General features: G+C 42.0%; 1 protein-coding gene across 2 annotated transcripts; it reads left to right on the plus strand.

Moving 5' to 3' along the window:
* The first annotated feature begins 994 nt into the window (after positions 1-994).
* On the plus strand, positions 995-23,068 carry zer1 (zyg-11 related, cell cycle regulator). 2 transcript variants are annotated; one of them, XM_085926039.1, is made up of 16 exons: positions 995-1,140; positions 2,730-2,947; positions 3,076-3,226; positions 4,234-4,688; positions 5,089-5,262; positions 5,346-5,460; positions 5,711-5,857; positions 5,944-6,117; positions 6,785-7,000; positions 7,200-7,241; positions 7,416-7,535; positions 7,640-7,755; positions 8,051-8,239; positions 18,882-18,979; positions 19,307-19,409; positions 19,720-23,068. In XM_085926039.1, exons 2-16 carry the CDS (start codon positions 2,781-2,783, stop codon positions 19,799-19,801), a joined length of 2,349 nt encoding a protein of 782 aa, XP_085782165.1. In that variant the 5' UTR covers positions 995-1,140; positions 2,730-2,780; the 3' UTR covers positions 19,802-23,068. The 2 variants fall into 2 exon arrangements, with proteins under 2 accessions (XP_085782165.1, XP_085782166.1); XM_085926040.1 differs by lacking the exon at positions 995-1,140 and adding an exon at positions 1,150-1,356.
* Positions 23,069-23,076: the final 8 nt, after the last annotated feature.

The following is a 23,076-nucleotide window of genomic DNA, read 5'->3' on the forward strand; positions in this document are numbered from 1 at the left end:
GAGGCTATTAGCTCTAGTCTTTCTTAAAGACAGAAGATTATTTAACTCAAGACTAGGATGAGTCTGAAACGATTTTAATCCATATTTTAGAAAGCTATTCCTATAAAGCCTGGATCAAAAAATGAATTCACCTATAACTAGACTGCAAGAAACTGGTGCAGTTATGTTTAAGTTATAGCAGAGTATCTGCGTGTTCATTGAGTTCTGCTACATCTGAGGATCATACATTACACATTTCTCTCACCAAGTGGGGAGAAAATTGGACTGATGTATTACTCCCATTGCTTGCATTATTATAAATGGCAAAGTGGTCAAACATTACCAAAGTACATTTCTATCACTACTCAATAATTCTCATTTGGTTTATACAGTTAATCAGGTCAGTTTATGAGTGTTCGGCTGAATCGAACAATCTTCACATTGGTCGTTGCATTTTATTTAGCAAAAATACCCCTGAGAAAAAAAGATGTGGCAAACGGAAAAAGAGATTCCTGCACACAATGTTTTTTTTCTTCTTCATGGCTTATGTATCGTTAAAATAAAACGCAATGGAACCCCGGATGATACAACCACTGATGCTCCCCATGTTTTATTTATGGCAAGAGGTAACAGGCTCATTCATTCAAGAGCTGCTATCAATCACACCTCACGCTGACACTCCTCACACTGTGTGCTTTTTCACCTTGACAACACTCACAACAAAGAGACAAAAACAAACAGCAAGCTTTTTACCTTGGTCAACTACAAGTATTTCAAATTTACAAAGAGTGCTACACCGTCACCACCATATAATAATGGTTGTATTTTAAGTTTGGATCATCAACTCACATTCTTACCATGTTCGTTTCCATAAAAAAAATGCTGTGATAACTTCATGACTGTACAAAATAATGCTGCAATACAACAAAATTAGACTTAATTTTACTTCAATGAAAGACAAATCTCTTTTGTCCCCCCTGTGCATAGCAACGCGAGAAAACAAGGAAGAGGGACAGAGGGGAGGTCGGACTTGTAGTAGAAGTAGTAGGAGGAGTCTGCTTATTGACATCAGACGAAAACTAAAATCAGATGAGCGAAGACTGGTGATGATAACTCCGTTTGTCGCCTTTATCAAGACGCAAAGCCTTGGCGAAAGCTAAGGTAGAGCATTAGATGATGACTTGTCTACTCAGAAATCGCTGACCATTGATTGTCTCCTGTATTTCCACAAATGTTTGGACCTAGCGCTAGCCGCACAGCTAAGTTCGCTACCATAGGAGGGAAAGTCATCGTTAGCCGAAAGCTAACGTAACCTGAAATACACTAGTGATGCACACTACCGGCTATTGGAAGCCCAATATAGAATTACAACTACTTGTAAGTAGTGTGTGCAACTATGAACAAGTAGTTCGCTGCCCGGTCATATCTGATTGTGAGGTGTTGGTGTTATTGAAGAAAATGGTTCTACTTAATCGCTATCTAGCTTGCTTGCTAACTTAGTGGCTTTGGATTCATTGCTTAATTGCTAACAACACAGTAATAGCCACCACAAGAAGGGGAATCTATGCATTTATCCAAAGTCCACCTACAAGAGCTGTATAGTACGGCAATAGGTCATATTGTTTTAAATGTTTGAACAAGTTGAAAAGTAGCGAAGTTTAGTCTCCAACAATCAGCAAGAATGCCAGTATTGTAATTTTTCTTGGTATGTAAATTGTATTTACACAGTCCTTCGATTGGCTAACTGCGTGACGTTTTTTCCTTCACACGTTTTTTTAAAATGTTTTTTTTATGTTGAAATTAATCCAGAGACAGGATAAATTTTAGATTTAAGATTTATGGGGGGAATGGCAAGTATGCCACTTGCATCAGTTTATGTATATATACGTGTGTGTGTGTGTGTGTGTGTGTGTGTGTGTGTGTGTGTGTGTGTGTGTGTGTGTGTGTGTGTGTGTGTGTGTGTGTGTGTGTGTGTCAAAGTCTGCTTTATTGTCAATTTCTTCACATGCCAAGACACACAAAGAGATTGAAATTTTGTTTTCCACTATCCCACGCTGACAAGATCTTGTACATTGTAGATCTTGCTGATGTACAAAACATCCAAGAAGACAACACAAAAAGTAAAAACAAGAAGGCACATACAATGAATAAATAAGAGCGATGAATAAATAATAAATAAAAAAATGGAGCAAGTATGCATACAGCAGACAGTCAGAATATAGGGCGAGAGTAGTGCAAGACAGCCAACGTCGCCCAAAAGGTCAGGACGTTATGCAGCCGAGGGTGGAGGGGGGAGAGAGTTCAGGATCCTAACAGCCTGGAGTATGAAGCTGTTGGCGAGTCTGGTGGCGTATGTATCTATGTATGTATGTATGTATGTATGTATGTATGTATGTATGTATGTATGTATGTATGTATGTATGTATGTATGTATGTATGTGTGCGTGTGCGTGTGCGTGTGCGTGCGTGCGTGCGTGCGTGCGTGTGTGTGTGTGTGTGTGTGTGTATGTATGTATGTATGTATGATCTATTGACATTTATTTTCAGTAGTGTTGGAAATTATTTCAGATTTGGTGCTGTATTTGTTTTCCCTTGCCAAGTTAATCTCTAATCTCAATGGCCTTAATGCCTTTATATGGTTCTAAATATATAAAATACATAATAATCAAGATTTGGGAACTGCTCATCCACACTGTTTTGAAGGATGTCCTCATCCTTAGAATACATGTAATTTGTCATTGTCTCTTCAGGTCTCCTGCACTGCCCAGTCTTGGATCTGAGCCAGACAAGAAGAGGCAAACATGGCAGCCAAAGCAGGAGACAACCCCGACAGCCTCATGACTCTGGCCACAGTATTCTGCTTGAGGAACCTCAGAAAGACAATGTGCTATCAGGGTTTGAGGGACAAGCTCTGTTTGCGCTCAGACATCTTTCTTCCCAGTGAAATCTGTGACAAATTGGTCAACGTGTATGTATATGGAATTATTATGTACACTTGACTAATTTTCATTTTTTTTAGTTTAGTCAGTTATGAGTTTTCTTATTGTATTACAGATTCCATGCATTTCAAGTTGTTTGATTTGTTTGTTTAAACAGGTACATGGAGTTGGTCCATACAGACAGTAACTTTGAACCAGAAGAGAACTTTTTCCAACTATTCTCGGAACCCCGGAGCACTAGACTCACTAGGGTGCAGCTGAAGGAAGACTTTGTCCGTGACAGAGACTTGGAGGCTATAAGAAAACAGGTAAAAGGCTGTACTGTATTTGAATGAAGATAAATTTTTATAATGTACATTTATGTGTAATAGAACAGACCGTTTGCAGGGAACAGTTATACGTAAAGTACATTCACATTGTTTTTATACTCATCTGCTCTGTTTAATTTTGATACCAAATATAAGCTTTGTAGTTAATCAGTTTCCAGGATACTCTCAAAAACTATTAAAAAAAAACCACTCAAAAGACAAACTGCTAGAGATGCAACTATTGATGGACAACTTAATCATCATCATTTTCATTGTTTCATATTTTCATTAGGCCAAAGCAATAAAAATGTTTACTTTGGCGCCATGGGGTGGAACATTGGTGCTGTTAAGTGTATTTGTTGATACTGTTGTGTTTTCACTCTGATGTGTTCGTTTCAAAGTGCTTTATGAATAAAAGGAAGTTCAGTTGTCAGTCCTTGAATGGACGTCATGCACAGTAAATGTAAAACTAAAAGTATGTCAAGTCAAGTCCCTGCTTCTGTCCCAAAGTACTATTCGCGTAGTTTACTTTGCTGTTTGAATTGTTTTCTTAAGATTTATCATCCTGTCTAAATGTCACAAGGTGCATTTATTAATTTAATGCCTGTTTGCGTAAAGCGCAAGTACACATTTGTTTGCCCATGTGTGATGGAGGTCACATCCATTTGAACCAGTTAATCGGTTTTACTAATGTTAGTTAGCATGGTAGGTAATACTACTACTACTAGCTTAATCCGAAAATGCCTCATTTGTGATGAATTTAACAGAATCCAGTTGTTTATTGTTTATGATTTAGTACATGCTAGAATGGTTTTGATAATTTTCATCTCCATTTTCAAGTGTCACCATTTTATGGCATAAATAAAGATATAACCCCGACGTAAGATTGAGTTTCATTGATGATCTTGATTATTTAGGATTATTGACAGTGCCCCTCCCCCAAACGTTTCTATTGAGGCTGCATTTGCTGTCCTCTATCCTTAATACTTTTTAATGTGTTCTTCCAGGACCTGATTGAGCTTCACCTCACCTACTGCAACAGTCTGTCATCCCGCAGCTTGAAAACACTGACCTGCTTCCGCGAAACACTGGTCTCTCTTTGTCTTTTTGGCTGCAGCAACATATTTTATAGAAAGGGCGGCGCCCCATTAGCTTGCAATGAAGATACAGAGGATGACGAGGAAGAAAGCCCTGTGTCAAGGCAGGCATTAAAGACGGACTTTAACTTTCAGGGGTTTAACCGGCTGCGGTTGCTCAACCTGGGTGGCCTACCAGATGAGATGCATGCTGAGACTTTGCTCAAACCCTTGAAGTCGCTCACCTCACTAGATCTGTCTAACGTACAGTTACTAGGGACAGCCTTTCTAACTCAGTGGAAAGACAGACTGGCATCTCTTGTTCTCTACAATGTGGACCTTTCAGAAGAGTTGGTCAATACGGTGGTGGAACTTGTCAATCTCAGGTAAATTCCAAGGTTTGTTTCTTCTCATTTTTCGACAAGTCTGTTGCCTAAAATTTTCCTGCATTTCTTTCTTTTTTTATTTTTTAAATAAATTATTTAAAGATACATTTGCAAACAAATGTGCTAGTCTGCTTTTGAGAGGTTTTGGTGGTTCCTTAAATGTAGCTCAGCAGTGCTCAGAAACACATCTCTTGAGCAACCAGTCCTAATGGATGTTGTTTTGTGAACTTGTGAACCGCAAAAATGTGATAACCAATAAATAGGCTTTTGCACCGTACTCGTAGAGTGGTTTTACTTTCATTTCAATATGTGATCAAACACAATCTTAGTTCAATTGTTAAAATGAGCATGTAATCCATTCTGAAAGTCCACCATTAACTAATAAACCTGCATTCCTCAGGCATCTTGACATCTCGCGTGAGAGTAGGAGGACTTCCAAGTTTAAGATGACAAGGAAATTCTTGACTGCTATCGTTCAAAGACTGGTCAATCTGGTCTCACTGGACATTTCAGGTCACATCATGCTTGACAACTGCACTGTTCCACACCTCGACGAAGCTATGGGCCGTCCAAGGTGGGTAAAAAGCATTGACCTAAGATGACGATGGATATAAAAACAACTTTTATGATCTTCTGAGAGCATTTACTCTTCTCTAGTAACGAGCCATGCAAGAGCAGCATCTACCCTTTCCAAGAGCTGAAGAGGCCCCTGCAGTTTTTGGGTTTATATGACACTACCCTTTGTAATGTGATGCACATCCCAGCTTATAAGGTATTATTGACAAAAATGTCTTCAATCTTGAAAGTAAGGTATTTCTAATGCATTATATTATAAACCTGTGGCGTAAAGGTAGCCTAAGAAACCAGTAAACACAGGCTGTGATCGATTCAATGCTCTTGAGAGTGACCAGGATGATGAGAAAATTCATAGACACAATCAGCAATGTAACAAGTCAAGTTACATTTTAGTATACCTGTAACAGTTTTTGTTTGTGCTTTTTGGTGTTGTGGTGCATTTGCAGGTGACTGGTTCAAAGAATGAAGACCAGGTCCTAAATGCTATTGAAGCTTACACTGAGTTTCGTCCTGAATTGGCCCATAGAGCCATCAATCAACTGTTTGACATCGCCAGAATACAACACTGCGTCCAGCTACTCCGAGCGTTACAGGTATGAGACTTCAAAAGCAAGAAGACCATCAACGAATCGACAAAATTCTTTTGACGAAAAAAATGTTTGACAATGTCTTGTTTCAGCTTGTTATAGCAGCATTGAAGTGCCACAAATATGATAAGAGCATTCAGGTGACAGGAAGTGCTGCGCTCTTTTACCTGACAAACACCGAATACCGCAGTGACCAAAGTGTGCGGCTTCGCCAGGAGGTCATCCGAGTGGTTTTAAATGGAATGGAGCAATACCAGGAGGTCACTGTAAGTGTGCTCTTATATTAATGCCATGAAGAAGGGTCATTCTTTTCTAGTTCTGTTATGTATGAAGTGTACCATCCATCCTTCCATTTTCTGAACTGCTTCTCACGAGGGTCGCAGGCGTGCTGTAGCTTATCCCAGCTGACTGCGGGCAGTAGGCGGGCGACACCCAAACTGGTTGCTAGCCAATTGCAGGGCAGAAATAGACGAATAACCATTCACACTCAGACTCACAGCTACGGGCAATTGGTAGTGCTCAATTGGCCTACGATGCATGTTTTTGGGATGTGGGAGGAAACCGGAGCGCCCGGACGAAACCCACGCAGGCACAGGGTGAACATGCAAACTCCACACAGGAAGGCCGGATGAGCTAACCGGTCGACCATCATGCCGCCGTAGTGTACCATGTTGTTTCAATTTGTATTAATACATTAAGTAAAGAACTGAACTTGAACATGATTTTGGTAGGGGAATGCAAAGCTTCCTTGCAAAATAAATAAATAAAAAAGCTACTGACGTAAAATTGTCATGCTTATTATTCATTCTCTTACTGATGTCTGCTGTGTCATTTGTTTGTTTGATCTAATTGAGCTAGTAAAAATGTAGAATAAGCATGCATTATTACATTGTACAATCTTAAGTGTTAATTCCCTCCCCATCTCCACACAAGGTTCAAAGGAACTGCTGCTTGACTCTGTGCAACTTCAGTATTCCTGAGGAGTTGGAGTTTCAGTACAGTCGGGTAAACCAGCTGCTGCTAAAAATCCTGGAGCCGGCAAGGCAGGATGAATCCATCCAGAGAATCGCTGTGCACCTCTGCAATGCTTTAGTCTGCCAGGTTGACAACCACCATAAGGAAGCTGTGGGAAAGATGGGTTTTGTGAAGGTAACATGAAGATGGAGTTTTTCATTAGTAGAGTGAGTTTTTTCCCACCAAAAACACATATTTAAGGCTTTATGAGAACGGGTGGATGTGTTTGCTGTTGTAGTCTTTTGCAGCAAAATATATTTTTTTAGTCAACCCTAGATGGTGCTAACGGCTTTATTTTCTGATCAACTTTAAACTCATTCTTCTGTGTTCTCAGACAATGTTGAACTTAATACAAAAGAAGTTACAGGATCGAACGGTGAGTTGCAAGTAATTGATTTCGGTTTTCATTGAGGTTGTCTCAGTACGTCCATTCTTTTAGAATTCTATGTAGGCTACCTTGTTTTAATGTGAAGTCGATATGCTAGCGCTGTTAAAGGTATTGAATATGAATACAATTGTATTGTTAGTTAAATTCCGTTTGTTTACACAGTGTGATCAAGTGATGGAGTTCTCTTGGAGTGCTCTGTGGAATATTACTGATGAGACACCAGACAACTGTCAGATGTTCCTCAACTGTCATGGAATGACTCTCTTTTTAGACTGTCTAAAAGTGAGTTTGTTGTCCCCACATGCTCCAAAGACTCACAAATCTCTGTGGTTTATATTTTTGGCTGTGATTAAAGTCTCTTCTGTTCTTTTGAAATTTAATTGAAGGAGTTTCCAGATAAACAGGAGCTACATCGCAACATGCTGGGCCTTCTGGGTAATGTTGCTGAGGTCAAAGCGCTACGACCGAAGCTGGTCACACCACAGTTCATCTCTGTTTTCAGGTAAAACCAGTGAGGCATGAAGTCAATTCCCATTGATACATATAAAGATACAAAGTCTGTGTTGAAGTGACTGACTGTGTCTAATGCCACCACTTGGGTACCATACAACTGTAACAGTTACTCTTAAAAAAAGAGACCTAATTAAAAAATTCCCAATATGTTTTAATACCTGTCACTACGTTTGACAATTGAAAAGCAAATTGTGTCTCATGATGTGATTCCATCTTGCAAATTTAAAAATTTCTCTCCAAGTACGTAATGTATATTGTCTTTTTTCCTTTCACCTACGTGGCAGTAATCTACTGGACAGTAAGGCCGATGGTATTGAGGTGTCATACAATGCATGTGGCGTGCTTTCCCATATTATGTTTGATGGACCGGAGCTTTGGTCGATGGAAGAGCCACTAAGAGACACGGTGATGGACAAGATGTGGGATGCGATCCAAAGCTGGGACGTCAGCTCACGTCGCAACATCAACTACAGGTGACAATATCATCCTCACCATGAAAATAATGTGACTAGAGTACAGGGATGATAATTTTCCGTGGATCTGCGGATTTCCGTGTTTTTTTCCTTTGAAAGTATAATTTTCGTGAATCATGTAAATCAGTTGAGAATTATTTTTTATATATAGGGGTGGGGTCGTATGGAAGCGGCCAGCCAGCTTGACATTTACCAGCAGCCTCACGAGCATTTGCCCGCCCGTCGCAACGGCATCTTTTGGCACATCTCAAGGCAAAATTAGTTAAGCTGTGTGTACGGAAATCGGCTTGCCTCTGTAAACCTAACTCACTGGCAGCAGTGATGCGACAACATCTGCCTTATTTTTGGCAGCATTTTGGCGCTACTTTCGTCACATCACTTCCACTTGTTAATTTAACTTACGCGGAGAACTAGTGTTTTTACACCGCCACAATGTAAATTTGCGATTGGGTTTTCATCACTTGTAGACAGACGAGTTATTTAGTTAGATAGATCTAGGGCCTCCTCAGCAAAGGTTTTCGCCAGCATAAGGATTGTGCCAGAGAAATAGACAAGCCGAATGGGCTGACGGAACATATCCGTGAAGTAGATGTCCCGGGGAAGGTTTTGTGTATTTTCTGTCAATATATGATCAGCTATGGAGGTCGCAGCACGTTGAAACAAAAAAAAACACAAAAAAAACACAAAGGTACTTTTTTACTTTTACAAGCATGTGGGGTAACATGATGTTACATGTAAGCTACATGTTACGTTATTGTCATGATATCGTTAAAGAATAAATCTTAAATGATGTATACCATTTTGGCCCGAATATAAGACGGTCCTGATTATAAGACGACCCCCTCTCAAGTTTGAAAAAATACTTTTTGAACACCAAATTTAATTTTTATACAGAAAATAGTTACATCTGAAAGAAATTATTATAACTATATATTCAAGAGAAAAAGCATGTTATTTTGCCTCATTCAAATCATGCAAAAACTGCCTATCACATGTTCACAGTATCTGAACATTTAAATAAGTAAACTACAGTGCAATCACATTTGTAAATGAATGGCTTCTGTTTTTTTTTAAATGTAAATAAACCAATCTACTGGGATAAAACAACAAAATTGCAATAACTGCATGAACCATCAAATTGAAGTCTAACTGTAGTCAGTTAGTAGTCAAATCTGAATAAGGAAAAACATAGCATTAAAATCATGCAAACTGCTATTATTGTTGGGGAGCCTGAGGACTGTATAGGGCAGGGGTGTCAAACTCAAATTGACAGTGGGCCAAAATTTAAAATTGAACAAAGCCGGGGGCCAAGGTTGAACAAATGAACCTTTTAATATGGAATCAAACAAGTTTTGATTTTACAATGAATATTGAACAACCAAGGCTTATAGAACTTAAAAGTGCAGGCGTGCAAAATCAAGTTGATAATAACACTAATAATACTAATACTAACAATAATAGTAATAATAGTAATAATAATAATGATAATAATAAAACATATCAATGGCATAATAAATACAATTTAAATAAAATTGAATGCCTCCTTTTTGTTTGCAGCCTTCTGAGGTAAATGTCAAAATTAGCTTCTTACAGAGGCTAATAAATTTGAAAATAACATAACTATGAATAAATCAACCATTCAGGGCTTGGAGTAGCAAGAAAAAGTGCATAGAAAATTCCAGAAAAGACTTAAACTGGCGGTGATTGAGATCTTTGTGTTACTGTGGACATAACATCCTCCATCTTCAGCCCTTTACCACACAGGGATTCTTGATGTAAGATGCAGTGATAAACAGATAATTCACCTGCACAGTTCTCTTCGCGCATCTTTTACCATTAGTGGTTAATCCCACAAGTTTATTCCACGGAAGGTTTATTTCAGTTACACATTTTCAAACCTCCTCAAAGATTTCTTTCCCTGTGGTTGTGCCATCCATTGGTTTAAATCCCAAAAGCTCCTCCATAACACACAGATTTGTGTCCACGCCGCGGATGAAGACAGTCAGCTGCGCAATATCAAATGCGTCAGTGCTCTCATCCACAGCAAGGGAAAAAGAAACAAAATCTTTTACCTTCTCCATCAACTGGATATGCAGATTGGTGGCAAGCTCGCATGTGCGGTCAGCTATTGTGTTTCTGCTCAGGCTTACGTTTGCAAAGGCTTGGTTTTTCTCGGGGCACACTTGTTCAGAAACCTTCATCATGCACTTTTTTACAAACTCTCCTTCATTAAAGGGTCGGGCTGATTTGCCGATTTCTTGTGCCACGATATAACTTGACTTTACAGCAGCCTCACTTTGTGTTGTGGCTTTTGTGAACATTTTCTGTTGTGAAATCAAACCTCTTTTCATCTCCTTAACTTCCTGGCTCCTTTGAGCCGTGTCCAGGTCCTTATATTTGTCCTGGTGTTTGCTTTCATAGTGTCGTCTAATATTGTGCTCCTTAGTTACTGACACGTTGGCTCCAAAAACAAGACAAACAGGTCAAACAGGTCCACCAGCTCAGTGGCCTAGTAGTAGAGTGTCCGCCCTGAGACTGGAAGGTTGTGGGTTCAAACCCCGGCCGGGTCATACCAAAGACTATAAAAATGGAACCCATTGCCTCCCTGCTTGGCACTCAGCATTAAGGGTTGGAATTGGGGGGTTAGATCACCAAAAATGATTCCCGAGCGCGGCGCCGCTGCTGCTCACTGCTCCCCTCTCCCCCAGGGGATGGATCAAAATCACATGGGGATGGGTTAAATGCAGAGGACAGAGCCCTTTGAGACTGCTTGTGATTTAGGGCTATATAAACTTGACTTGATTGATTGATTGATTGATTGATTGGTCTGTCTTGTATACATATAAACAGATATTCTGACTCCCACCTGTCCAGAAAAGTTCCATTTTCTGCCTTTCTTTTCGCCATTTGTTGGTAGGGTAACACAGTGACAGCTGTCGTTTGAGGTCGCAGTGTGGGGGAGAGGCACGGAGATGCAGGGTGTGCACATAGACTGTATATAAGAAATGAACGTAACATCCGTGACGTCACCCATTAGTTTGTGGACAGCTGCTCGGAAGCCAATAGTATCGAATCTAGGCAGCGCCATCTTGAAAATTTCAGGTGCATTCTGGGAAAAAATGAACACGGATTCTACTTATATGGGCATGAGGCGGAGTCATGAACGGACGTATGAGCGCCAAAGCAACAGCAGACCATTATGGAATTTGTAGTACAAGTGATGAATGAATGCTTACAGCGCTGCCGCCGTATAATACCGGCGGGCCAGCTCGTATGTTAATTTGAAATTGCCTTGCGGGCCAAATATAATTACACTGCGGGCCAAATTTGGCCCGCGGGCCAGAGTTTGACACCTATGGTATAGGGGGGTTGCTCGGATGGTCATGCTCTTTTCGCCCCCGGGTGTCGGTCAGAACACAGGAGGGAAGACGTGGTTCAGTTTTGATTGCTTTACTGAATTATTGGGAAAAAATAATAATAAATAACCAAAAATGAAATACTCTTGGCAAAACACCAAACATAAGTCATCGATCGAGACAACAAAATACATTTGCTGGCGACCGTTAGTTGCTGTGCCGCTGCGTAACGGCCACTCGTACGATGTGAGGCAAACTTAAAGGAGTGCGCCGGAGCTGTAAATCAAACGGCGCGCACACGAAGCAAACCGCGATCGGACAAATGGCACAACAGTGGACAGTAGTGTTAATTAAATGTATACACTCACTTTGTGTCAAAGACGCACACGATCACAGCAACATACTCAGTCGATTATGAGCGCGCTGGAGCTGTCAATAAAACGGCGCGCACACAAAGCAAACCGTAATCGGCACAAGTAGTAAAATCCATCCATCCATCTTCTTCCGCTTATCCGGGGTCGGGTCGCGGGGGCAGCAGCTTTAGGAGGGACTCCCAGACCTCCCTCTCCCCAGCCACTTCATCCAGCTCATCCCGGGGGATCCCAAGGCGTTCCCAGGCCAGCCGAGAGACATAGTCTCTCCAGCGCGTCCTGGGTCTTCCACGGGGTCTCCTACCGGTGGGACATGCCCGGAACACCTCCCCAGGGAGGCGTCCAGGAGGCATCCTGAAGAGATGCCCGAGCCACCTCATCTGGCTCCTCTCAACGTGGAGGAGCAGCGGCTCTACTCCGAGTCTCTCCCGGATGACCGAGCTTCTCACCCTATCTCTAAGGGAGAGCCCGGACACCCTGCGGAGGAAACTCATTTCGGCCGCTTGTATCCTGGATCTCGTTCTTTCGGTCACGACCCAGAGCTCGTGACCATAGGTGAGGGTAGGAGCGTAGATCGACCGGTAAATCGAGAGCTTTGCCATTTAACTCAGCTCTCTCTTCACCACAAAGGACCGGTACAGAGTCTGCATTACTGCCGACGCTGCACCGATCCGCCTGTCGATCTCGCGCTCCATCCTACCCTCACTCGTGAAAAGACCCCAAGATACTTGAACTCTTCCACTTGGGGCAGGATCTCATTCCCGATCCGGAGAGAGCATTCCACCCTTTTCCGACTGTCGACCATGGACTCGGATTTGGAGGTGCTGACCCTCATCCCGACCGCTTCACACTCGGCTGCGAACCGCTCCAGTGAGAGCTGGAGATCACGGACTGAAGAAGCCCACAGAACAGCACCACATCATCTGCAAAAAGCAGTGACGCGATGCTGAGGTCCCCAAACCGGACCCCCTCAACGCCTCGGCTGCGCCTAGAAATTCTGTCCATAAATAATATGAACAGAATCGGTGACAGAGGGCTGGCTTGGCGGAGTCCAACCCTCACTGGGAACGAATCCGACTTACTGCCGGAAATGCGGACCAAACTCTGGCATGGGTGATACAGGGATCGGACCGCCCTTATCAGTTGGCTCGGCACCATGTACTCCTGAAGCACCCTCCACAGAACCTGCCGAGGGACACGGTCGAACGCCTTCTCCAAGGCCACAAAACATATGTGGACTGGTTGGGCGAACTCCCATGCACCCTCGAGGATCCTGCCGAGGGTGTAGAGCTGGTCCACTGTTCCACGGCCAGGACGAAAGCCACACTGCACCTCCTGAATCCGAGGTTCGACCTCCCGACGGATCCTCCTCTCCAGCACCCCTGAATAGACCTTACCAGGGAGGCTGAGGAGTGTGATTCCCCTGTAATTGGAACACACCCTCCGGTCCCCTTTCTTAAAGAGGGGAACCACCACCCCAGTCTGCCAATCCAGAGGCACCGTCCCTGATGTCCACGCAATGCTGTAGAGGCGTGTCAGCCATGACAGCCCCACAACATCCAGAGCCTTTAAGAACTCCGGGCGGATCTCATCCACCCCTGGGGCCTTGCCACCGAGGAGTTTTTCAACTACCTCAGTGACTTCGACCTCCGAGATTGGAGAGTCCGCCTCAGAGTCTTCAGGCCCTGCTTCCACAATGGAAAGCGTGTCGGTGGAATTGAGGAGGTCTTCGAAGTATTCCCTCCACAGACTCACGACATCCCGAGTCGAGGTCAGCAGCACACCATCTCCACTGTAAACAGTGTTGACCGTGCACTGCTTCCCCCTCCTGAGACGCCGGATGATGGACCAGAATTTCTTCGAAGCCGTCCGGAAGTCATTCTCCATGGCCTCGCCTAACTCCTCCCACGCCCGGGTTTTTGCCTCAGCAACCGCCGAAGCCGCGTTCCGCTTGGCCATCCGGTACCTGTCAGCTGCCTCCGGAGTCCTGCAGCCCAAAATAGCCCTATAGGACTCCTTCTTCAGCTTGACGGCATCCCTTACCGCCGGTGTCCACCAGCGGGTTCGGGGATTGCCGCCACAACAGGCACCAACTCCCTTACGGCCACAGCTCCGGTCGGCTGCCTCAACAATGGAGGCGCGGAACATGGTCCACTCGGACTCAATGTCTCCCGCCTCCCCCGGGACGTGGGAAAAGCTCTGCCGGAGGTGGGAGTTGAAGCTCTTCCTGACAGGGGATTCTGCCAGACGTTCCCAGCAGACCCTCACAGAGCGTTTGGGTCTGCCAGGTCGGACCGGCATCTTCCCCCACCATCGGAGCCAACCCACCACCAGGTGGGGATCAGTTGACAGCTCCGCCCCTCTCTTTACCCGAGTGTCCAAAACATGCGGCCGCAAATCCGATGACACGACTACAAGGTCGATCAACGAACTGCGGCCTAGGGTGTCCTGGTGCCAAGTGCACACATGGACACCCTTATGCTTGAACATGGTGTTCATTATAGAAAATCCGTGTCGAGCACAGAAGTCCAATAATTGAACACCGCTCGGGTTCAGATCGGGGGGGCCGTTCCTCCCAATCACGCCCTTCCAGGTCTCACTGTCATTGCCCACGTGAGCATTGAAGTCACCCAGTAAAACGATGGAGTCCCCAGAAGGAGCACTCTCCAGCACTTCCTCCAGGGACTCTAAGAAGGGTGGGTACTCTGAGCTGCCGTTCAGTGCATAGACACAAACAACAGTCAGGACCCGTCCCCCCACCCGAAGGCGGAGGGAGGCTACCCTCTCGCTCACCGGGGTGAACCCCAATGTGCAGGCGCCCAGCCGGGGGGCAATAAGTATGCCAACACCTGCTCGACGCCTCTCACCGTGGGCAACTCCAGAGTGTAAGAGAGTCCAGCCTCTCTCCAGAGGGCTTGTACCAGAGCCCAAACTATGTGTGGAGGCAAGTCCGACTATGTCTAGTCGGAACCTTTCTGCCTCACACACCAGCTCGGGCTCCTTTCCAGCCAGAGAGGTGACATTCCATGTCCCCAGAGCCAGCCTCTGCAGCCGGGGATCAGAGCGCCAAGGTCCCCGCCTTTGGCCGCCGCCCAGCTCACTATGCACCCGACCCCTTTGGCCCCTCCTATAGGTGGTGAGCCCATTGGAAGGGGGACCCACGTTTTGTTTTCGGGCTATGCCCGACCTGACCCAATGGGCGAAGGCCCGGCCACCAGGCGCTCGCCTTCAAGCCCCACCTCCAGGCCTGGCTCCAGAGAGGGGCCCCGGTGACCCGCGTCAGGGCGAGGGAAAACTACGTCCATATATTTTACTGGTCATAAGGGGTCTTCTGACCCGTGCTTTGTCTGGCCTCTCACCTAGGACCCATCTGCCATGTGTGTGTGTGTGTGTGTGTGTGTGTGTGTGTGTGTGTGTGTGTGTGTGTGTGTGTGTGTGTGTGTGTGTGTGTGTGTGTGTGTGTGTGTGTGTGAGTGTGTGTGCGTGTGTGTGTGTGTGTGTATGTATGTACCGTAATTTTCGGACTATTAGTCGCTCCGGAGTATAAGTCGCACCACCCATAAAATGCACAATAACGTGAAAAAAAACATATATAAGTCGCTCCGGAGTATAAGTCGCACTTTTGGGGCAAATGTATTTGTCAAAATCCAACATCAAAAACAGACACGAACCAGCAACAACAGGCTAAACGATACGGTATGCTAACGTGAGATACACAAACGCGAGCTGAGAACGGGCCTAACGTAACATTCAGAGTTATTCAAATGATTATTACATAAATAACACGTTTATCAAACCATCTGTGTCACTCCGAATGATAAAATACATCGATCATCGATCGTGTAAATGCCGCGTACGCGCGCCGTCGGACCCGTGATTTGCATGTCTAATTATTCCACAGACCCATATAACGATATATAAAGTATATTTCAAATAACTATCATATAGCAACAATATTACCAAACCACCTGTCACTCCAAATCATAAAATACATCGATCATCGATCGTGTAAACAATGCCGCGTACGCGCGCCGTCGGACTCGTGATTTGCATGTCTAATTATTCCACAGACCCATATAACGATATACAAAGTATATTTCAAATAACTATCATATAGCAACAATATTACCAAACCATCTGTCACTCCAAATCATAAAATCCATCGATCATTGATCGTGTAAACAATGCCGCGTACGCGCGCCGTCGGACTCGTGATTTGCATGTCTAATTATTCCACAGACCCATATAACGATATATAAAGTATATTTCAAATAACTATCCTATAGCAACGATATTACCAAACCATCTGTCACTCCAAATCATAAAATACATCGATCATCGATCGTGTAAACAATGCCGCGTACGCGCGCCGTCGGACTCGTGATTTGCATGTCTGGCGTGATGTGTGCTCGCATGCTGTCCATCACAAACAGAGCTTGCATCCTAAATTGCATTGCTGCCCCTACTGTTTTTTTTTTTTTTTTTTTTTTTTTTACATCACCACACTAAATTCTCTTCACCAGACCTGTGCTTTTTAAAAACTCAAAAAAACAGCGCTTTCCCCTCCCAGTTGTTGCGTCACGGCCAATGGTGAAATTTAAATCACCCTCGTTCAGTTTAGTTTGAAAATAACTCTATTTCTTTTTCAGTTTTTTTTTGTTTTGTTTATTTGTTTCATGAACTTGAATATTGTGCTTTAAAGTGTGAATTGCTTTATTTGTTTTTTCAGTGTATTAAAAATAATATGTGAGGTGATCAACTGTACTAGTAAGTAATGTGTTAATGATCAAGTAAATCTTTTTGAAAAAAAAACACATATAAGTCGCTCCTGAGTATAAGTCGCCCCCCCACCCAAACTATGAAAAAAAACGCGACTTATAGTCCGAAAATTACGGTATGTATGTATGTATGTATGTATGTATGTATGTATGTATGTATGTATGTATGTATGTATGTGTATATATATGTGTCACTCCAAATCATTAAAACCATCGATCGAATTTGTTGTCCTTTATGCAAACAACGCCTCGTGTGTGCCACGCCGCTGACGTTGGACTCGCCGTCAGTTGCAGTTCAAATTATTCCATATATTATTGTATTATAAACAACAATTTTATCAAACCATCTGTGTCACCCCAAATCATTAAATCCATCGATCAAATTCTTCATCCTATATGTAAACAACGCCGCGTGTGCGCTGTGCTGCTGATGTCGTCAGTTGCAGTTCAAATTACAGTAATCCCTCGCTACATTGCGGTTTGTTTATCGCGATTTGACTACATCGCGGATTTTTCCCCCCAAATTAAAAATAAAGAAATAAATCAAAATAAATCTTTTAAATTGAGGAATCATGGGCTCACACATAAGCAGAAGGCAGGGAGTGCCCACACAATTGCAGTGCGTACACTAGTACCTTTTCATTAAAAAAAATGTTATAATAATAAGAGCTCTAAAAACACATTTAAGAGTGTTATACCTTGTTATAGAAACTCGTTATAATAATAAAACAGTTCTAAAAACATTTACAGTATGTACACTTGTACGTTGTCATTAACATTGTTATAATAATAAAAACTATTCTACAAACATATTTACAGTATGTGTTAGGGTTGATAGATTAGTTTGATCCTATGCTTATGTTGGAATGTAACCTGTAATAATTAACATAGCTTGTCCTGTCTTAACAAAATAGTAGAACAAAGTGCTAAGATCCTTTGAACTAATTGACCAACTGCAGAGGAAGCAATCAGAAGTGTTCTGTTTACACAACATCGGCGCCCCCAGACCCCCGGTCCTCCCCCCAGACCCCCTGGCTACTTTTCAGTGTTTTTTCACATTTGCCATTCTCATCCCTGTAGAGTAGTATGTTAGTTTACTTAGTTTGGTAGTTAATATATACAGTGGGACCTCCAATTACAAAATTAATTGGTTCAATGAGCTCGTTGTTACACAAAAGGATTGATAAATCAAAGTATGTTTCCCATTGAATAAACATTACCATAAATGGTAATGTAACTTATCCACTCCAGCCTGCAAGCTAAATCGTGCTGCAGAGATACGCGGCATTGTTTACATAAAGGACGATCGATGGATTTAATGAATTGGAGTGACACAGATGGTTTGATAAACGTGTTATTTATCTATTACTTATTTGAATAACTCTGAATGTTACTCAGGCCCGTTCTCAGCTCCTCGTTTTTGTATATGTCACGCGAGAATACCGTATCGTTTAGCCTGTTGTTGCTGGTTCATGTCTGTTCTTGGTGTTGGATTTTGACAAATAAATTTGCCCCAAAAGTGCGACTTATACTCCGGTGCAACTTACATATGTTTTTTTTGTCACTTTATTGTGCATTTTATGGCTGGTGCGACTTATACTCCGGAGCGACTTATAGTCCGAAAAATATGTTACTTACTGTGTGTTGGAGGAAACAAACTGCACACTAAACTCACGAGATGGTGGTTTCAAATCTTAGAGGCAGGGTAACCAAAATCTAAAGTTTTCCAAACTCTGAACAACACCAACATTGGCTCTGGTGCTTGTGTGCTCACAAAAGGTGCAGCGATAAACTAGGTCACAGATGGGAAACTTAATTGCAGGAACGACCACAATTTTATATCAGTGCTATGGGGAGACTTTTCTCAAAATTATTTGACCCCATAAATCGCTACTTGCCCATCCCTAAACTAGGTGATCTGGGGTTGCCATGGCAATGACAGTCACAAGTCTCCATATCAAAAGACAGGTAACAACAAAATTGCAATGGCAAGCTGGCTTTAAGGTAAACTGACTTCATACTAGCACAAGATCAAAGGAAACGTGATTCAAATTTATTATTTTCAAGTTTGCTGGATGTTGACTGGCTGCACGGCTATCATGGGGTTTGCTCTGTTTAAAATTTTATATTGTCTTAGGTCATTCGAGCCCATCTTGCGACTTCTGCCTCAAAGTATCGCTCCAGTTAGTCAGCACTGGGCCACGTGGGCTCTGTACAACCTGGTGTCAGTTTACCGTGAGTATCTTAAGGTGCAGCCGTTGTGTCAAAGTAGCAATATGATATTCATAGATTCAGCAGTCACACATACAGTGTTTGAGTTATATTTTCTTCTTGTTTTTATTGTATATCATGTATTTACTGTATGTCCGCTTGAATTATTAAATTGCATCGATATAGTTTGTTTCTGTTTTAATATTTCACATACTTGCTTGTTCTCATCCTCTCTTACAGTACACATATACATGCATGCACAGACATACATGTGCAGTGCTTCTCTAAATACATTTTGTGGTAGCAATAATGTCCACTTTCTTCAAATCTTTGCTCATGTTCCATGTGCAGCAAGCAAGTACTGCCCCCTGCTCATAAAAGAAGGAGGAATTGGCCTTTTGGAGAAAGTTTTGCAGTTGGAAAGTTCGCAGCCAGAGACAAAAGACATGGCCATGTAAGACAGGCTTTTCCACACGCTCAATGCAAGTTACATGACATCCCATTCATAAAGCTAAACACAAGAGCAAATACCCAAACCACATTAAGCTATCAGAGGGTGGACGGGGGATTAGATTCATGGCTAATTGAACCTCCTCTCTTCAAATCAGACAGTATTACATCCATTTATTGATAAATAAGAAATTTACCATATTTGGTCATAATGTTTTTTTTGTTTAAAGAAAACTTAAATTAATAAATAATAATTGGATTGCATCATCCCACAGTTCTTTGCAGGCATGTGAATTTTTTGATTTTCCTTTCAGGAAAGTAATGGAGCAGTGTGAGAGCTTCAAAGAAGACCCCATGGAAACAAATCATGAGGTAAACTATGGACAAAGAGGTTGACACAGACGGCTGCACCTTGATATCTGGCAAACCAAGCAAAACAACCTGAAGCTCCTCGTTATCACCGCAAGGGTCAATGTGTGCATTTTCTTCTCGTAATTAGATTTATTTTGTTGGCAAAACTGCGTCTGACCCTTTTCACAGCAGTCTGAACACCAGCTTAATATATATGACCGATAGGGGTTAAGAAGGTGTTTTTACCTTTGCTGCTCATAAACGTCTCTCCTGATGGGCTGGAGGTGTTGGTGGGTGACTGTTATCACTCAGTGTGTGTTTTGTGAAATATTACTTGATAGAACTTAGCAGTTGATGCTTCATTCTCAGTGGAAGGAAACAGACACGTGCCACAGCACACAACAATAACCGGGTGGCAATGACCTCAGTAGAGGTTAAAGGTCATGTGGTGTTTTTCAACTCCTACAAATGGTGGCCACCACCTCCCAGTTGTGGTAACGTTCACAGTGGAGATGAGCCAATGCGCAAGTAGGCAGGGGTTGCCCGGAGGGAAGACTCTGCAGATAGACCTTCTGTTATATATGTAAATATTGTTTGTCCCTTCCTTTTAATGTGTGTATGTTTTATAATATAACTGTTAACACTTCAGGCTGTACCCTCTATTTAAAATTATTTAGCTTGGACTGGCAAATGTTCAGCGCATACTCAACTGTGGTCTAACCGCCTGTGACCGATAAAGGATCATTTGGATTTGACGCAGATTCACTTTATTCTGGCTTTTTAAAATGTGTATCTTTTTTTTACATTTCCATTCACTTGAGAGTTGGCAAGAAAAAGTCAGCAAGCTTCCCTTGAAACATGAAAGGTAACATAATTCACGTTCAGTACCTTCTTAGTCACAGATTCACACTCGCACAGCAAGTAAGCGTGTCAAGGTACAATTTGCCAGTATCAATAAATAACATCATCTTAGTTAAGCAGCAAATAGAAACCGCAATCATGGAGGCTATACTTGCAGATGTGACTATATAATTATATGTTCAATGTGTGTCCCAAGTTCCTCATTTGTCATTGCTACATTCATATTTACATAATAGCCTACATTTGTTACCTTTTATGTTTGCATTCACAAATCACAACCATTGACTATTCATATCAGATGGATGAAAGATGTTTATGTTGAAAGAAATTATTATTCAGTTTTACTGATTAATCAGATTGCTGCACTCTCACTTTAATCATCAAACTTTTCATAAGCTACTGAGGAAAACCATTTAGAATTGAAATTTAGTGCTAATGAAGCATGTGGCTCTCAAAGATTTGCTCAAAGAAATTAATATGAAAGTTGAGTGCTACATCACGTATCAGAGGTTAGAGTCTAACCTTAGACGACTTCCTAATTGTTCATGGCTTTGGTTCATTGGGATTTAAAATATTTTTGAGCAAGCTTTCTCCAATCCATTTGTTGTTGTGAAAGTAATGTAGTTACTAACAGTATAGTTGCAAATAGTTGAAGTTTACATGCCTGACATTGGTGCAGGCAACGTGTGTTCACTCCCCACTGTGTGTGGCAGCGAAAAGGGTTATCTGTCTCTAAATCTGTCCTGTGACTGACTGGCAACCAGTCCAGGGTGTAGTAAGGTGGCTTTGGCTTAAGATCACCCGTGACCCTGAAGAGCATAAGTGGTATAGAAACTGGATATATTATTCTTGTCACATTTTTCTTTTGGCCCTTTTACTACCCTTTACCAAACTCATTCTGCTGCTTCCACAAGATGCTACAAACATGACCTCAGCTTAAAAGCACATTGAATAGTATTTTGTGACATGCTATCTGTAAAATTGCATTCTTTGTGAATTGAGTTAAGGATCCACCGTTTTAACAATTTAAAAATATATATTTGGCAGAAACAGATTGGTGTGACTGTTAGCTTTTGTACCATATGGGTGAGGATGCTGAGTATTGTATATGGCGTCAAAACAGATCAAGGAAATTGACTTGCATTTGTTGAACTAGTGAGTACAACCCATTGGATTATAACATTGGTGAAGAAAAATAATAGCATCTGTTAGATTTTGTCCCAGTTCTTTATCTTTAATGCTCGCAATGCTAATTGTAATTACCAGAAGGCTGCCTTCTCAGTTTAACTATTTTTGTACATTGTACAGATTCATATTACATAGCTTTACTGTTATTTCATTCAATTATTTTTTCAGTGTTAAGTGATTATAAAGTATTCCCTGAATTGTAATTGATTTCTTCATTGGATTTTCTTTTCTGTAAATTACTTCAATCTGATCGACTGTCTTGAAAAAGATCTTAAGAACTCTTTAAATTGTAATGTTTTTTCAACTGAATATATTTCTGTTCCCTCAAATACATCAATCCATCCATCTGATTTTTTGAGTGCTTATCCTCATCACAGGTGAGGTGGAGCCTATCCAAGTAGACTTTGGGCGAGAGGCAGAATGCAACCTGAACTAGTCCCACATATTGTATACTCGCGGGCCGAAAATAATGCGAACTACTATTAATGTCCAGCAATCAAACAGTCATTTCTTCAGGTTTCACAGCAATCAATTAAATATTCACATTGTTGCCCCTTGCACCTGACATATTTCATAAGCTAATGGAAATGCATCACAGTGTGTGTAGCAGGAACTGGTTCCCAGTGTTAACTAACAACCTCTTTATAGTGCATCACTGAATTCTCTTCCACTATAACCAATATATTCATGCCTTTTCTGAAAGCCACGCCATATCAGTTCATGATCCATGTTGGGTTTACTAACTACTTTTCTCACGTAGTTTTGTGTGCGCGCGCCTTACTCATGGCCGTCTCAATTCGTACTTTCATTGGGGCTGTTTCGTTTTTAGTGATTTGCATTCATGAAGGTGAGGTTGTAGTTTGCGGTGGAAAAAAAAACACACTTCAAGTCTTCAGATTCATATTTCTATGTGAACGAGTTTTTGATGATGAAAATCTCAAATGCTCACTTTTCCTAAGCTTTAATAAAGTTGAAAGGGGGTCATGCTGTTGATACTATTGAGATGCTGTCTTTACTGATCACATACTATTTATTTAGTTAATATTGTAAGTATAGATAATCATTTGGGATTCTCAAACCATATGTCAATTTGACCAGTAGTTATGGAAAGTCAACAACTGGTTTCTTTTGTAGCTACAAGTGTAATACAAATCTGAGTGAATTTGATCCTCACATTGTGGATTTTTCTTCCTGATATAAATAGTACCTGGTCATCACTCTAAAGGTGTAAAAGCAATAAAGATGGAGTGGTAAACAAACAAATTGAAGTT

The sequence above is a fragment of the Syngnathus leptorhynchus genome, chromosome 12 (assembly GCF_054491065.1).
Source record: "Syngnathus leptorhynchus isolate UIUO chromosome 12, UIUO_Slep, whole genome shotgun sequence".
NCBI classification, from domain to species: domain Eukaryota; kingdom Metazoa; phylum Chordata; class Actinopteri; order Syngnathiformes; family Syngnathidae; genus Syngnathus; species Syngnathus leptorhynchus.

Coding starts and splice junctions, on each gene's coding strand:
- zer1 (XM_085926039.1), top strand. CDS start 2,781: ATGGCAGCCAAAGCAGGAGACAACCCCGACAGCCTCATGACTCTGGCC. Junction 7,001..7,199: donor GAAAGATGGGTTTTGTGAAG/GTAACATGAAGA, acceptor CTGTGTTCTCAG/ACAATGTTGAACTTAATACA. Junction 7,242..7,415: donor AGAAGTTACAGGATCGAACG/GTGAGTTGCAAG, acceptor TTGTTTACACAG/TGTGATCAAGTGATGGAGTT.